At 34.9% G+C, this 18,281-nt stretch overlaps 1 protein-coding gene across 1 annotated transcript in view; it reads left to right on the top strand.

Annotated features, from left to right (window-relative positions):
- GSTCD (glutathione S-transferase C-terminal domain containing) overlaps positions 1-18,281 on the top strand; it is a 133,850-nt gene that overhangs the window by 2,366 nt on the left and 113,203 nt on the right. Inside the window, exons 2-4 of the mRNA XM_080661949.1 lie at positions 9,312-9,752; positions 10,362-10,829; positions 17,539-17,790. Coding sequence (XP_080518075.1) covers positions 9,333-9,752; positions 10,362-10,829; positions 17,539-17,790 — 1,140 coding nt within the window. The 5' untranslated portion in view covers positions 9,312-9,332. The remainder of the gene's footprint in view (positions 1-9,311; positions 9,753-10,361; positions 10,830-17,538; positions 17,791-18,281) is intronic.

The raw sequence follows: 18,281 nt of genomic DNA, 5'->3' as shown, positions 1-18,281 counted from the left end.
CAATAAGTCTGGAAAAAAACCTGAGATTTGAAAATCATTTTATCAGCTCATTTATTTATTTTATTTATTTATTTATACTTCTAGTTGTAGGCTTTAAACAAAGTTCAAACTTCTGTAGTAGTGGGCCCATCAAGTTGTGTGTTTTTTTAAACCTGTGTTTAAATTTGTAGCTTCTGTATGACCTGTGATTTGAAATAAGAATAAACAGTGAGTATCCAGTTGGCTTTTATAACAACAATTTAGCGGAACTTTAAACTTTCCACATTCTGAGGCTAGTCAACTAAAACATCTGTAGTATATACCCAGTTCTCTAGTATATATTGTTTTTATCTTCAGGTTCAAAATAGCTTCCTGAATTCTGTTATGATTAGTACTTAAAATGTAAAGAGTGAAACCATTTAGATCATAACAAACACAGGTATTATTTGCTGTAGGAATTTAGTAATTTTATTTCAGGCTTGCTGATGTTTCTAACATGTTAGCATTTCATGCTGTGAATCCCTATTAATTATGAGGTCAGGCTTAGCTAGAGGCATTGTGATTCTCTGGCAACAGATGATTCCCTGATTTTCCAGAGAGAAGATGACACACTTCCCTTATGGCTAAGGTTACAGTAAGCTTTTTACTTTTAAACATTTTTTTTCACTTCTAGCCCAGATAAGAAAACACATAATTTTAATTATAGGATTTTGTTTTCTAGAACTTAACTATATGCATCCCCACATTACAAAATGTAATGAGCACTGAAATAGTTCAGGTTTTTTTTTCTTTTGTTAACTTAATATTTAAGGTAATTAGCTGCTACTTATCTCTGTAGGGTTAAGTTGTTTGTTTTTTAAAATCTATATTACTGTAAGAAAATAGGGTGACATTTGCAACCAAATAGTGTTATTTTGTGAAATGTATAAAACACAAGCTAAGTTCTAATATCCATAATGTTGAGCATTTGATGTAGTGGAGAATTTAAATGGGTTTAAATTTAAGTTTTAATTTCTAAGAAAGTAAAGAGTTTGAAATTTTTTCATACTTGTAAACTGTGATGAGCTATTTATTTTGTACAATATAAGCAGTGAATGTGAACTTAGGGTATCACATTTATATTCTATTTTGTGACTTCCTAGATATCAGTCTCATTAACTAATAGTTTTTTTCAATATTTGGGGGAAGGGCAGTACCTTCTCAGTTCAACATGGACCCCTTGCCTTTCCTGAGAAGAAGTTTGAAAATAGAAAGCATAACTTGAGCTTGCCCATCAAAATTTGTGTATTTTAATCGTGTCAATGGATAAAGAATTTGGTGATAAATTATAAAAGAATGATAATAGCCCTGACCGGTTTGGCTCAGTGGATAGAGCGTCGGCCTGCGGACTCAAGGGTCCCAGGTTTGATTCTGGTCAAGGGCATGGTACCTTGGTTGCAGGCACATACCCAGTAGGGAGTGTGCAGGAGGCAGCTGATAGATGTTTCTCTCTCATTGATGTTTCTAACTCTCTGTCTCCCTTCCTCTCTGTAAAAAATCAGTAAAATATATTTAAAAAAATAAATAAAAGAATGATAATAGCTAATATTTATTTAAGAACTTACTATTATAAAGAGGCGTTGTTCTGTTTTCACAACACACTATGTGGAAGTGTTGTAATTATTGTCCCCATTTTATAAACGAGGAAACTAAGGCACAGAAAAGTTTTACATTGTTTTTAAATATCAAGACCAGAATTTAAACCTGGTTAATCAACTCCAGAGTCTACTCTTATCCATTTCTTTATAATTATTGGTGCATAAATATTCTACTTGCTAAGTCAATATATAGAATCTAGATTCCTATTTCTCTGGCCTGAAAACATACATAAAACCTTTTATGCTTTTTTCAAAATCCTCACCTGAGGCTTTTATTGATTTTAGGGAGAGAGACCAATGTGAGAGTGAAACATTGATTGATTGCTTCCCAGAGGTTCCCCAACTGGGGATCAAACCTAAAGTATGTGCCCTGGAGGGGAGGACGATGCTCCAACCAACAGTCACACCAACCAGGGCTATGCTTTATTTATTTATATGTTTGGATGGATTCTAGTTATTCTTTTTTCCAGTTCAGCTCACAAAGGTGATCTTATTTCTTGATTTTAATTTATACATAGATGGCTATTAAAATAGACGTATTCATTTGGGAGAGAAAGAATGGTGTCAAGAAGAATGGGGTTCATGTACTAAGACTAAAGTTTTTAATAGTACTCTCATTACAGTGATTACTGATAGTCACTTATGTATATCCATTCATTTTTTTGAACTAAATTTTGAGTACTGTTCATTTAAGCATTGAAGATGTTATGTCAGGTAAAAAATGCTATAAAGTAAAAAAAAAAAACACAGGATAAGGGGCTAGTGAGTGATCGGAGTGCTTTTTCAATTTAGGTTGTCAGGAGAGGCCGCTCTGAGTTAATATTTCAATGAAATAAAGGAGCAAACCACGTGAATATCTTGAGGAAGAGCATTCTAGGTAGAGGGAACAGCAGTTACAAAATTTTCATGTCTGAGCGTTGTTCCTGGCATCTTCCAAGAACAGTAAGGAGAACTAGCTGGAGAGGAGTGAGCAAGAGGGCAGAGAGGTAGGAGATGAGGTCAGAAAAGAAGGATAACTAGGGTCACATTAGGCCCTATATAGGCCATGTGAGGAACTTGGAGTTTACTGGGGAGTCACTGGATGGTTGTGAGCAGGGGACATGATCTGATTTATGTTTTTGAAGGATCACTCTGATTATTGTTGGAGCACTTACTGTTTTATGGAGAGTGGAGGAAATAGTTAATAGCCTTTTGCAGAGCTGATGATGACTTAGATTACAGTGATAGTGGTAGATGTGCTAAGAAGTTGAATTTAGCATATATTTCAAAGGTAGAAATAGTAGGTTATGAGAGGGAATAAAGGAGGTGAGTTATGAGCCTGAGCATCTGGGTGAAGGGTGTTCCATCTTACCAAGAAGAGGATTAGACTACTAAGAGAAGAGGTTTAGAAAAATGTCCAAGTTGAGATGTCAAGTAGGATACAGGAATCTGAAGTTCAGGAGAAAGGATATAGGTGAGAAATATAGGAATCATAGATGATATTTAAACCTCTGGCACTGGAGATCACCTACAACAGGCCTGTTATATTGTGAGTTGTTGGCCCATTAATGGGGCTTGAAATCAATTCAGTGAGTACTAACCAGCACTAAAAAACAACAAGAAGCACAGAGTAAAAATTATTAGCTATCTCCCACATAGGAGATTTCTTCATAATTCTTTTATTTCACTTTTATTCAGTGTATAATGAGTTGCATTATAAAATGTATTTCTCATTGTGTGGCCTGACCAAATGTTTGAAAGCCAGTACTCAAAGGAGTGAATGTAGGTTGAGAATAGGGCAAAGCATTAAGCCAAGGGTCCCTCAGAGGTCCAAGGAATATCCAATAAAGAATCAGGAAGAAACTATCAAAGCACTTAATCCAGTGCTAAGAATAATAAAATACGCCTGCCTTTAGAATAGAAGGTTTTTTTCAGTGATTGCTTAGAATAATGTAATTTCTAATCATTTTTTAATATTGTAACATTGTTGTGTATGTTACATTCTGTTGAGTCGGCTCTGACTCCTGGTTACTGAATGAGTGATGTCCACACTGTCTTGTTCTCAATAGCCCTGCTCAACTCTTGGAGACTCATGCCTATGGCTTCTTTTATGGAATCAGTCCACCTCATATTTGGTCTTCCTCTTTTCCTACTGCCCTCTATTTTTCCCATTAGTATCTTTTCTAAAGAATCCTGCCTTATGATTATGCCCAAAGTAGGATGGCTTCAGTGATGTTTCAGGCTTAATTTGTTCTAGGACCCACTTGTTCTGCTTCCTAGCAGTCCAGGATATCTGTATAGAGTTCTCCTCCAACATCATATTACAAATGAATCCATGTTTTCTTCCTATCAGCCTTCTTCACTGTCCAACTTTTACATCTGTACATAGTAATTGGGAATATGAGGGTGTGGATGATCTTAGCCTTGGTCTCTAATGACTCATCTTTGCTCTTGGTGATCTGTCCTAATTCTTCTATTGCTGCCTTCCAAGTCTCAGCATTCTCTTGATTTCTTGGCTGCAGTCATTTGAATTATTCATTGAACCAAGGTAAGCAAAATCTTTAGCAATTTCAGTTTTCATTGTTAAAATTGAGTATTCTGTAGTCATGATTTTTGTCTGAATGTTCAAATGCAGTCCTACTTTGACACTTCTTTCACTTTCATCAGAAGTTGTTTCAAGTCATTACTGCTTTCTGTTAGTAGTAGGATGGTATCATATATACATCTTAAGTTATAGATATTTCTTCCACCAATTTTCACTCTTTCGAGTCTAGCCCAGTTTTTCATATATGTTCTGCGTGGAGGTTAAACAGGGAGATGAAATGTACCCTTGTCTGACACTGTTGCCTATAGGAAACTGAAATGGTTGCTGCAATAAAATTTCAATATGCTTCAATTTTTGAAATTTGGAGTTTATAAAACAGTGCTATTTACATTAGAAAAATACCAATTCCTGAATGTTTTCAAATAAGATCCCATTATAGATTCAATTAAATCTTTTGGATTGATGTATGGTTCTGATTCATGTAATGGAAGTAAAGTGTACTTTCAAGGATTGTGAAGATTAGAAGTAATATCTAAAATTCTCTGTGCTTAGCACATAGTGGGTGGAAAATAAAATGTACATAATATTATTTACAATTGTATTCTGTGTTTATTCATTTATCTATTAAGCTCCTATTAAATTCTAGGCATAGTAATATGTTCTTACTTGAAAACAAATCAACTATTCAATATTTTGTTGCAGTTATATGCTTTTTGTTTTTTATTATATAATATATAACTTATCTATTATATAATATTTAGTTGCTATAGATCCAGACTTGATTTTTAAGCATAAAACTTTAAGACTTTTTTTTTAACTTCTGGAGAAATGTGCTTATTTTCAATATGTTTCTCTCTCTCTCTCTCTCTCTCTCTCTCTCTCTCTCTCTCTCGTGTGTGTGTGTGTGTGTGTGTGTGTTAGATAAGAAAACACCTATAAAACTCATTGCCCTTTTCATATGTGAAATGTTTCAATTTATCAACACCAAGATATATTAATTAGAATGAGAATGCAAAAAAGTCTAAATGCCTACAATATTAAAACTATGACTACTTTGTTTAAACCAGGGGTGGGCAAACTTTTTGACTCGAGGGCCACAATGGGTTCTTAAACTGGACCGGAGGGCCAGAACAAAAGCATGGATGGAGTGTTTGTGTGAACTAATATAAATTCAAAGTAAAGGAGCGGAGGGGAGAGCAAGAGAACCGGATAGAACAGCTGGATCCGGCCGGCGGGCTGTAGTTTGCCCATGGCTGGTTTAAACTATCTTTGAAGATTTCCAAGTAATGAAACCAAGGCTTAAGCATTTTTTTAAACTTATTTATTCCCCCTGTAACATTCCTAAGCAAACTGGCATGTCCAGAGAGGAGATGCACACTCCATCGCTCTGTTCAGCTCCTAAAGTTCATGGTTTTGTGTGTTGCTTCATTTCAGGAATGTAATATGGAGTAACAAGGGCTGTGTCCCAGAAGCTCTGGGGACCCAGGAGATGATTCTACAGAGCCTACCTACCTCTTTAAAGCTCATGACACAAAATTAGCGAGCAAAGGAATTTTCTAGGTAGACATGGAGATGGAAAAGAAGGGTTTCTTTGCCTCTTATTTGTAAACTTAAAGCATGTTGAAAAATTAAAGACCCAGTACAAGCTCAAAACATAAAATTTGTACAAGTTTGCTAATACTTAATATTTATTTTAGGAATTACATTAGTACTTTATGAGGAGAAATTGCCCAGGGAGAGTAATTTTTTTAACTCCAAGATCATTAAGTAACATTTTTAATCCCCTAGGAAGAAAACATCAACATCTGTATTGGGAAAAATAAATTTTGTTAAGACTCAATAGTACTTTGCATTTTCTCTCAGGCATCTCATTAATTTTTAGATATCTGCATGGGTAGATTATTACTATTCTATCTCATTGACATTTAGCATTTATAAGTGCTTATGGGGAGAATAGTTTATATAATAGGTAAAAGTCTGTTCTCAAGGTTCTTATGCCCCTTAGAATTGGCAAATATACATGAACCTTAATTTTTAAAAAAATTTCTACATTTCTTAAATCAAAAACTGTAACATAGCATGACATTGCTTTCCAGATTTTAAGTGTTAGGACCGGTCTTATAATTACTGTTTCCTAGATTGCTGGGCAAATGAAATCCATCATGTTTTATTTCAAATCTGGTTCTTGAAGCACTTAGGGACTTTTTCTAAAAAATATATTTTTATTGTTGATAGTATAACAGATATCACCTCCCATTTTCTCCGCCTATACCCCTCTTCTCAAAGCCTCCCTTGCCCACTTCCCCCCCGCACCCCTCCTCACCCCGCCGCCCAGGACTTCACTATGCACTTAGGATCTTCTTTATAGTAACCCACTGTCAGAAGAAGTTAAGAGGATTGGCAAATTAGTCAGTAATAGATTTGCAGGGACAAATTCCTCAGAGACTGTCCATTTCCTAGAAAATGGTTTCTTTTGCCTGTGGGCTTTAATACTCTTTTATATATAAATCAGCTCTAGGTTTTAAAAAAAAAAAGTAATTAAGCTCAGGGAAAAATGGTTTCCATGGGCTAAAAAGTAGTTGCTTTTAAATTACATGAAATAATTTTTCTAGTCTAACCTTTTAAAGAAGTAGCAAACCATGGTGCATATGTGTTATGTTTTAATAAAAAAAATATAAAACAGTATTAGAGATTATTTGCATTATTAATTGGTTCTCTAAGACAGTATCTTAGTAACTATATACATTTGTTATAATGGATTATTATCTCTTTATTTAAAAAGTTGTGAGCCAAAAGCTTAAAGAGGATTTGACTATTCTGCTTTTGATTTTTTTAAAAAAGGAATTTAGAACATTAAAGGAAATTTAGTATGTTGAAGGTTTCTTAAAATTTAGGGTACACTAATATTTCCAATACACTTAACAGAGTTGCATGTGTACTTTTTAAGGGCTTTTAAAATAAATTTTCCTCTAATAATACAATCTTCCTATTACTACATGTTTCCATGGTGAATGCTTTCAAAGAGTGCCATCTAGTGTTAATTTTTGAATTGTGATTTATGGATAAGATCATGGGGAATTTTAGACCCAGGAAATGTGTAAATCAAAAAGTTACAATTGACAAAAGTCTTAAGGACTATAACTTGAAAATACCATCAATAATTAGACTTCAAAATTGTGTATGTTTGCATCTTTAAAATAGCAAGTGTGTAGATTCATCCATGCATTCATTCAATAAATATTTCTTGATTCCATATATAATATATGTAAAGTCGGGCCCTGTTTTAGGCATAAAAGTGAACAAAACAAAACTTCTAGTCATGGAACATTTTAGTTTAGACAGACAAAATAAATATAAGGTGTCCCCAAAAATGTATACACACACTTTGAATAATTCTAAAGGAAGTGTTTATTAAAATACATTTCATTTTCAAAATTGAGCTATTAGCTGTAAAAGTGTGTATACATTTGTGGGGGACACCCTGTAGATAGCATGTTGCAACAGTGATGAGAGCTATGAAGAAAAGCATAGAAGGCTTTTTTTTTTTTTTTCAGGGAGGGTATGTGTTGGGGTTCCAGATTTAAATATAGTAGCAAGGGAAGATCTCAGAAGTTCATATTTGAGTAAGTGTCTAAAGGAGATGAGTGTTCCAGGCACTGGAATCATCAAGTGCAAAGGCCTTGAGGTGAGAACGTACCTAATATCTAACAAGGCACTTTGGCTGAAACAGTGAGCAATGGGGAGAGTTGATATGAACTCAGAGACAAAAAAAAAGAGGATTAGATCAAAGAGATCTTTGTACACCATTGTAGAAACTGCCTTTTTCTCTGAGTAGGATGGGAAGATATTGGAGGGTTTGAGCATAGTAGTGACATAATCTTACTTCATTTTTGACAGGATCACTTTGGCTGCTATGTTGAAAATAGACTAGAGGGGGAGGTAGGATGGGAAGCAATGTTAGGAAGCAAATGCTATAATTAAGAAGATAGGTGATGGATTAGTTGCACACCCCCTACTAGAGATAAGCCCACAACTTGGGCATGTGCCCTGACCAGGAATCAAACCTGATCTCCAGTTCAGAGGTCGATGCTCAACCACTGAGCCACACTGGCTGGGCCAAAATAACTTTTTAATGGACTGGTTATGGTGGTGTGAAAGAAAAGAGAATTAACAATGACTCCCAGGTTTGGGCATAAGCAGCTAGAAGAATGGTGTTCTGTTATCTGAGACAGGAAAGATACATGAAGAACAGATTTGGGAGTGGGGGAAAATAAGGAACTTGATTTTGGATATGTTAACTTTGAGCTATCTCAGTTATCAACATCTAAATTATGGGGAAACTCAATTTTTTTTCTCTTGTGACTCAGCATGCAATAGCTTACCACATAACAAAACCCACTTATTTTGGGAGAATCCATTTCTCATGAGGAAATAAATACATCCCCCTTGATTATTATGTCCTAGGGTCATAAATCAGAAATAGTGTGGGAGGACCAGCACTATCAAAGCTTCTCAAGGCTTATCAGCCCCAGACAACTGTCGGTATTCTTGGTGACTTCCTATTTTCCATTCTATTCATGTCTTGTCCTCACCTGTAGTAAAACCTCAAAGTACTTGATGGGGAGGGCTCTATTGCAAAACACCTGAGTTTGCTCATTTTATTTATTTATTTGCTTAATAATCGTCACCAGAGGATACTTTTTCCGTTGATTTTTCTTGAGAGAGTGGAAGTGAGGGCGAGAGACAGAGAGAAAGAAACACGGATGCGAAAAAGATGCATTGATTGGTTGCTTCCCACACAGGCTCCAACAGAGGCCAGAATGAGCCTGCAACCAAGGCATGTGCCCCCGACCAACCGGTAATCTGGAATTGGAATCGAACCTGGGACCCTTCAGTTCACCACCCGATGCTCTAACCACTTAGCAACCAGCCAGGCCGAGTTTGTTCATTTTAAAGGAGCTCGGTATAAAATCATCTCAAAGATTAGTTAATTGCACAGGTGGAAATCTTTGTTTTGGAAGCCATTTTTATTCACTACAGAACAAATTCATGTAGAATCTTACCTATCACAAATCCTTGCTGATTTTTAGAACATGCTTTAAAAATATTCATCTTTTAGCTTCTAAATTATTATATTCTAAGGCCTATAACCACTTCAATTTATGCTTCAGGTGATCCAATGAAAGAAGAAAATGAAAGGCATTAAGAAAAGTCTTACAGAAGAATATCTGTACCTGGACTTCTCTCACCAAATAGAAGGATGCATTTTTCCACTTCATACATCTGTGACTTTATTTTTGTTATCATACTGTGACTGCAAAATCTTTAAAGTTTACTTAGTACTCACAAGAGAAAGTACAGATGTTTCACTACTTGAAAATGTACTGTCACAGGATGTCGAAGTACAGATTATTTCAAAGCAAGAGCTTCCACCGATAGTCCAGAATTGCTGTTTACCTGCAGTAGTAGAAAGACCAGACAATTTCTGTAGAGCAGGACTTGCTGTTGTACTGAGACACATAATCCAGAAATCATATGAAGCAGACCCCTCGAAGAAGGAAGTTTTGGAACTTCTGGGTTTTAAAAAGACTTGCTTAAAAGCCTGTGCTGAGGTATGTATAATGTCTCTTTTCTGTTATTAAAGCCATATAGTGATGACACATTCACTTAAACATCTAACTTTCTATTGGAAATTAGAACTTGATTTCCTTAAAAAAGCCTACACTAACCAATGAAAAAAGTAGCCCCTCATGTATGCCAATAATTCAGTGCAGTATTGAAAAAAATATGAATTTAAGATTTAATTAATGAGGCTTGGAGATATTATTTAAGGGCATTACTTTTTTTCTTAATCTTTTAATTACACTGAGGATTTTTAAAGGGAACTTTTACATATGAACAGGAGTTTAAGTAGCAATGGTTTAGGAACCCACTTTTTTTGGGGTGGAGGTATACTTTAAAAGCTTTGGGAAGTACAGATTTATTTAGTAAGAGGATACAGGTGGAGAGCATATATTCCAGGTACATGAATGCTAAACCTCCATTGTTTGATGTTATCACTTCTGAAGCACTGTAAATATGTCTTCATATAGCATAATAGCCTAGCCCAGGAATGGTTTACATCAAGACAAATTCACTAAACCAGCTTTATTTCCCAATAAAAAGTTATTTCCTTCAAGCTATGTTGAAAGTAAAGAATTATTTCATGTTTTGCTTTGTAGGTTAGTCAGTGGACCAGGCTATGTGAACTCACCATCCCTTTAGCTATTGAGAATTTTCTCAAAGAATCTTCTGGGCAGCGCCCAAGCATCCCTGAAGAAATACTGCAGCTGGAGAAAAAGCTTAGTGAGCCTGTTAGAGTGCACAACGATGACAAGCTCCGTCGGCAGAAGCTGAGGCAACAGAAGGCTGCCATGGTGGGGCCTTCCCGTGTCAAGGAAAAAACGAAGAGCAAAGCCCAGAGACAGGAAACATCTGATGAGTTGAACCCTTCATCCAAGAGCCTGGAACTGAAAGTGGCATTCTCAAAGCTCACAGTACAGGAAGAACCAGCTGCTAACACCAGGGAACCGGCTCACATAAGAAAAGCAAAGGCCTCCGACCTTCCCCCTCTGGAGCATGTGTTTGCAGAAGGCCTTTACTTCACTTTGACAGACATCGTGCTCTTGCCCTGTGTCCATCATTTTTTGGTAAGATTGATCTGTAGTGGGTACATTACTGTGAGTTTCAGTGTATAAAATTGCTTAAGTTTGAATCCCAATTCCACTTCTCATTATTGTTATGCTCCTGGGCAAGTTATTAATATCTGTCTCCATTTCTTTCTCTGTAAAATAGGGCTAATAATAGTACCTATCTAATAGGACAAGTGTGAGAAATAAATGATAACTTGTGTAAATTGTGGACAACAGTGTTTGGCACATAGTAAGCTCTCAATAAATGTAATTATCATGACTTTAAATTTTGAGTTGTTAAAATGTTATCTATCAATTGTTATGATAATTTCAAATTGCTATTGTGATTCCCTTCTAATACTAGAGGTTCCACTGTTAAAGCACTTAAAAGTCTTGTCAGCTAGCCTGGCCTGTGTTGCTTAGTGGTTGAGTGTCGACCTATGAACAAGGAGGTCAAGATTCAATTCCCAGTCAGGGCACGTGCCTGGGTCGCAGGCTCTATCTCTAGTGTGGGGTCTGCAGGAGGCAGCCAATCAGTGATTCTCTCTCTCATCATTGATGTTTCTTTCTCTCTCTCTCCCTTTCTCTCTGAAATCAATGCAAATATATTTAAAAATAATAATAAAAGTCTTGTCAGCTATATTTTATAATTAAGTAGTTACTTAAAACACTAATTTAATTATGTTGTTATTAAATCAGAAATATTTTATCCTCATCTGTATGCCTCTCTGTTGACCATAAAATTACATGGAAAGTTTTCTTTCCTATTAGGGGCATGGAGATATATACATTCCCCCACTCTCCATCCCCTCCCTGTATGGAGGAAAAAAGATCAAGGTTAAAATAACATCTGAGTGAACATGGGAAGCCATATCTCTCTGCAGCTTTCCAGTTGGTTTTCAAGAGCTGCATTTTTCCTGCCTTGAAGTATTTTAACTTTTCCCTACTAAGTAATCAGGTACCAGATTTCATTTTCATTATATATTTCCAACACTTCAGGTATCTCTACTGACAGGTGAGGAAATATTTCTAAGGAAAATCTATAAATTTGGAGGCCAGAGCTTCACTAAGGTGGTATTAATCAATTGGCATTTTCTTAAAGAACATTTCTCTTTTCTTCAAAATGGAAATAAGATTGGAAACCAAAATAACTTCTGAATTAAAGGATATTAAAAGTTTCAGGAATTGTTTAGGTGTTGATTAGTATTTTAAATGTCATATGTATTCATATTGTCCATTGAGCTGGGTGAGGAAAAAATACCTGTTTTTGTTCCTTGTCAATGTAAATTCTCTGATGACTGACTTCTCCCCTCTATTACCAACTTCAGTCATTAGAGCAGTCACTTGTTACATGTTATGAAAATCTGTTGATGGTCTGCTTGAATAACTACATTTGCTTCTAATGTCATAAAAGTTGAATCAAAGAGGCACATCCATGAATTCATTTGAGAAATTTATTGAAAGTCTACTACTATAGGCACTGCTATAGGCACTAGGAATATTGTGATGAGCAAGACAAATAAGGTCCAGCCCTCTTGGAGTTAATATTCTAGTAGGATAAGATAGAAATGAACACGTAAATAAAAAAATAATACATATTTAAATAATGTAATTGCTACAAAAAAGATAAAACAAGGTGATAGAGAAGATGAGTATTTGTTTTCAAACTCAACAAAACATAAAAAATTGGATTCACCTGCATGAAAGTAATTTTAGATCATTATCCAGACATCCATCTTCAGCTAGTTTACATTTGATTTTAGCTTAATTTAAATACTATTTACCTGATTAAGGTCAATTGAGGTTGAAGTATTCCTAATTGAGAGGGTTTTTTCCTCCTCTTTAATCAGGCAATGCATCTACTGACTACCCCTGAGTCAATCTACCTAATACTACAGAGAGAAACTTGTTTTCATCTCAATTTTAAATAGGGACAAGCTTGTACACTCAGCCTTTTCTATTACATGCATCCTGTGATTAAATTCTTCTCTTGTCATTTCTATGTAAGCTAATTCTTAAAGTATTTTCTTTCGTTTGCTTGTGTTTTTCCTGGATCTGTACCTTTTCTTTCAGGAATTAATCTTTCTTTGCCAAAGCCTTGATGTTATTTTAGTTATATTTATTTTCCTCTTTTAAGTCATCTTGGGTCATGAAGCAGTCATTTTAGTTCAGTCCAGTGGCTATGATGCTGAATCTATGTGCTTGCATTAACACACATTGAAGTGATGGAGTAGCAGTCCTAAAGATCAGGATCAAGTTCATGATTAGGAATCAAAGTCAAGTTACCATGTTTGGATCAGAAACAAATATTTAGTCACAGAAATAAGGCCAAGAATACAAAGAGCAGTATTTTCTTACCTTGCTTATTACATTGTTCACCTAAGCATTTGTTCATTATGACATGTTTTGACAGAGTAGACATAACTAAGAAAATGATATAAAAGAAGTACAAAATGTTTTATATAAGTGATTGGAAAATAATGCAGAGAAGGAGATATTTTGGATAGATGTAGTATTTTGCTTCTCTTTTTGTGCAAACAAATTTTTCTGCCCCTATTACAAAGCCACTAGGGTTTCATTTTGTACTTTTGGTAATATAATTTTTATTATTATTTTAAGAATAAATTCTCTTGCTTTCTTGTCCTTAATTAACTCTGTGATATTTATGATGGTTTTGATCATATCAGCCAGGTAAATTTTTAAAAATACCTTTTTTTAAGGAACAAATTTAATTTTCATTTCATACATTTTTCATTAGCCACTTCCTTAAATACATCTTGTATTTAATGAATGTGGTGCAGTGCCTCCTGAACTGTCTGGATGTTGCTGAGCAGCGTGGCATGCTGATTAAATGTAATGGATGGTCTGCCACACAGAGTAAAACTCTTCAATTTCTTTTAAATATGAAAAAAAAAAAATATATATATATATATATATATATATATATATATATATATATATATATATGTGCCTAAGTGACCGAATAACCAAACAACCATCGCACTGACCACCAGGCGGGGAGATGCTTAATGCAGGAGCTGCCCCCTGGTGGTCAGTGCTCTCCCACAGCAGGAGCATCGCTCAGCCAGAAGCTGGGCTCACAGCTCGGGCTCCTCCCCGGCCGCCTGCCACTTTATGCACTGCTACATCCCTAGGGGGATGTCGGACTGCCGGTTTAGGCCCGCCTGCCGCTTCCTGCCCCACAGGGGATTGGGCGGAAACCGGCAGTCTGACATCCCCCGAGAGATCCTGGATTGCAAGGGGGCACAGGCCAGGCTGAGGGACCCCACCAGTGCACGAATCCGTGCACCGGGCCTCTAGTTGTTACATAATCACAACTTATTTTCAAAAAGAAGGAAAGATACCATATACATCTAACAAATAAGAATAAGTCACTGCCAAGGAGAGTAAAAAAACGGTAAGGAGATGAGAACATTTTTTATTTGATTAATTTATCACAGCTTAAGCTAAATTCCCTTAGCACATAATTTATTTCCACACAATTAAGAATTTTGGTGAGAATTACAAACTTTTTTGGCTTCAGAACACGATTTAGACAGTGTTTTCCAAACTTTACTTCCACAGTAAAATGCATTTTCCAAGATGATTGAGCATATAAATACAAATATACATCTTTATGTTCTATATAAATATAAAATAATCCATGTTACTATATGCTGTGTACTTTCATACTTTCTATATTTTATTTTTTCTTCTTTTTATTACTATTTCCCTACCTACTTCCCTTTGACAATTACCAGCTTATTCTCTATCTATATCTATGGATCTGTTTCTATTATGTTTTGTTTATTCATTTATTAGTTTTTTGAGACTCCACATATAAGTGAGATAATATGGTATTTGTCTTCGTCTGACTTATTTCACTTAGCATAATACCTCTAGGTCCATTCATGTTTTTGCAAATGGCAAGATTTTATTTTTTTAATGCTGCATTGTACCATCTTCTTTATCCATTCATCTATTCATCAACAATGGACACCTAGGTTGCTTCCACATCTTGGCTATTACTAATAATGCTACAGTGAACATAGGGGTGCATAATCTTTTTGAGTTAGTGTTTTTGTTTTCTTCAGATAAATGCCCAGAAGTGGAATTGCTGGGTCATATGGCACCGCTGTTTTTAATTTTTTGAGGGCTCTCTCTACAGTTTTCCATAGTGGCTGCACTAATTTACAGTTTCACCTTAGTATACAAGGGTTCCCTTTTCTCCACATCCTCACCAGCTTTGTTATTTGTTGATTTATTGATGATAGCCATTCTGATAAGTGAGAAATGATAAACCATTGTGGTTTTTATTTACATTTCCCTGCTGATTAGTGATGCTGAATGTCTTTTCATGTGTCTGTTTGCTTTCTGTATGTCTTCTTGAGAGAAATGTCTATTCAGGTAGCCTGCCTATTTTTTAATTGGATTGTCTGCTTGTTTTTGGTGTTGTATGAGTTATTTATATATTCTGGATATTAGCCCTGTATCAGCGTATCATTTGTGAATATTTTCTCCCATTCAGTAGGTTATCTTGTTTTCTTAATGGTTTCCTTCACTGTGCAAAAATTTTTTCAGTTTGATATAGTTCCATTTGTTTTGTTTCCATTGCTTGAGGAAATATATTAAAAAAGATTTTGGTAAGAGGGATGTCAAAGAGTTTACCGCCTATGTTTTCTTCTAGAAGTTTTATAGTTTCAGGGTTAACCTTTAAATATTTAACTCATTTTGAGTTTATTTTTTATGTGGTGTAAGGGAGTGGTCCAATTTTACTTTTTTGCATGTATCTGTCCAGTTTTGCTAGCACCACTTATTAAAGAGACTGTCTTTATTCCATTGTATATCCTTGTCTTCTTTGTCCTACATTCATTGACCATATAAGTAAGGACTTCTGGGATCTCTATTCTGTTCCATTGATTTACATATCTGTTTTTTAGACCAGTACCCTATTGTTTTGATTATTGTACCTTTGTAGTATTGTTTGATATCAGGGAGCATAGTATCTCCTACTTTGTTCTTTCTCGGGATTTGTTTGGGGTCTTTTGTGATTCCATATAATGTTAGGATTAGTTGTTGTAATTTGAGAAGTTTGTCAATGGTATTTAATAGAGATTGCATTGAATCTATATATTACTTTAGGTAGTAATCCTATACCCTTCCAGTTATTTCCAGTTACATTGTTCAATATCTTTCTTCAGTGTCTTTTAGCTTTCAGAGTACAGGTCTTTCACCTGTTTGGTTAATTTCTTCTTTGAATCATTTGCTATTAGTGTATACAAACACAACAGACTTTTGCATATCGATTCTGTATCCTGCAACTTTACTGAAGTCATTTATTAGTTGCATAATAGTTTTTTGGTAGAATCTTTAGGGTTTTCTACATATAGTATCATGTTATCTACAAATAATGACAATTTTACCTCCTTTTTTCCAATTTGGATGCCTTTAATTTCTTTGTCTTGTCTGATTGATGTGGCTAGAACTTCCAATAATATATTGTCTAGAAATAGTGAAAGTGGGCATCCTTGTCTTGTTCCTGATATGTTAAAAATCTATGTTGATTTCACAAACTCCTAAAGGATCATAAAAAGCAGTGTGAAAGATTGAAGCTAATAAATGGTTCCTTGATCATTGTTCATTCACTAAACAGCCCATATTTTTTGCAAGGCAGTGTTTTAAGTGTTGCGTGTACAGAGTTGAACATAAAACCTGCCCTTAGCCCTGACCGGTTTGGCTCAGAGAATAGAGTGTCGGCCTGCGGACTGAAAGGTCCTAGGTTCGATTCCGGTCAGGGGCATGTACCTTGGTTGTGGGCACATCCCCAGTGGGAGGTGTGCAGGAAGCAGCTGATTGATGTTTCTCTTTCATCAATGTTTCTATAACTCTCTATCCTTCTCCCTTCCTCTCTATAAAAAAAAATCAATAAAATATATATTTAAAAACAAAAATAAACAAAAAAACCCCTGCCCTTATAAGAAATTATGTGTGCTTATTTAACCTTAAAGTCCGCTTAAAATAAATATATATACTCCTGTGAATTTTTTAAATTAACTTTCTGTGCTATCTGGCTTCTACTTTGGTGCTGATTATTGTTAGATATATTTGTAGAAATTTTCAGTAACTTGACCTTTTTACTTATTTACATGTTCATAATCATAAGTCATAATCTATTTGTGACAATATAACTGTTTCTATGGAAACAACATTCAGTGCCTCACAAAGAAGCAAGAACAAACTAATTTTAAAGAAATTGAAGTTTGGTGGTGGTGCTTGGGAGAAAGCATCTGAGCAATGTAAATAAATAAAAGTTGTTAAATGCTCTATCATAATTAACAGAAATAAACTACTAATAAATGCAACTACCTGGATGAACCTCAGTAAAATAATGCTAAGTGGAAAATAAAACACACATTTTATGATTTCATTTAGATGAAATTTCATAAGAGGCAAAATTATACATATAGAAAGCAGAATAGTGGTTACCTGCAACTGACCAAGAGAGCAGAGATGAACTGTAAATGGTCACAAGGGAACTTTCTGATGTGATGTAAGTGTTCTAGTACTAGATTATACTGATAGTTGCACAACTGTATAAATTTACTAAAACTCATTGTTTGAACTGTATACTTAATATTTGTAAATTATATGGTACGTAAAGCTACTTCAATATAGCTGTCATAAACAAAAAATATATAATACTGTGTTTTGTTCTCTTACTGCCTAGTTAATTATCTGCAAGAAACTTTCTGAAAGGCTGATAGAATTTCCACTGCTGGCCGCGTGGTACCAGAGGATTCAGGAAGTGCCAAGAGTAAAAACAGCAGCTTCTCAATGTGGGATCCAGTTTTGCCATTTACCAGAGTTGCTGACCACGTCAAATGAACAGCATCCAAACTTAAATGAAGCCCCGGGTGCAGAGGAACAAAATGATCCTTCATTTATAGGAGGCCCAAGGCCCACGATGACCAAGTTAATGGTACTTAAATTGTTTTCATTAAAATTTTCTTTGAAAAATTGCATGTGATAATATTACCCTAACTTGTAATCATTTGTTGACATTATTTGTTATAAATCTTATTTGTAGCTATCCTATATCACTTTTGACCAATTAATATTTCTAGTAGCCTTTTGCATTTAAGTGAGTTATAGTACATTGAAGGATTTTAATATTATGTGTCTTTGGAGCCACATAAGTCAGCATATGTGTTTGTAAACAGTATTTTTCTCAAAACTTTTTTTTTATATTAAAGACACCAAGATTATATCACACATATCAAATTTATTGTTTTACCTGGTAATTTTTTTTGCAAGGATGAATATCTCAACTTACTTTCTAAAATTTTTTTTAATTTAAGATTTTTTAATTCTTTGAATTTTGTTTTTAGCTTATTCTTGGATTACAATGCTAGTTTATGTAATAACACATGATTTATAATTTTTTCTCTTTGCAGCATAATTTGTTTCTAG

The sequence above is a fragment of the Plecotus auritus genome, assembly GCF_963455305.1.
Source record: "Plecotus auritus genome assembly, chromosome: 1".
Taxonomy (NCBI): Eukaryota; Metazoa; Chordata; class Mammalia; order Chiroptera; family Vespertilionidae; genus Plecotus; species Plecotus auritus.
Note: the sequence above shows the minus strand (reverse complement) of the source record. Positions and strands in the feature narration are given on the sequence as shown.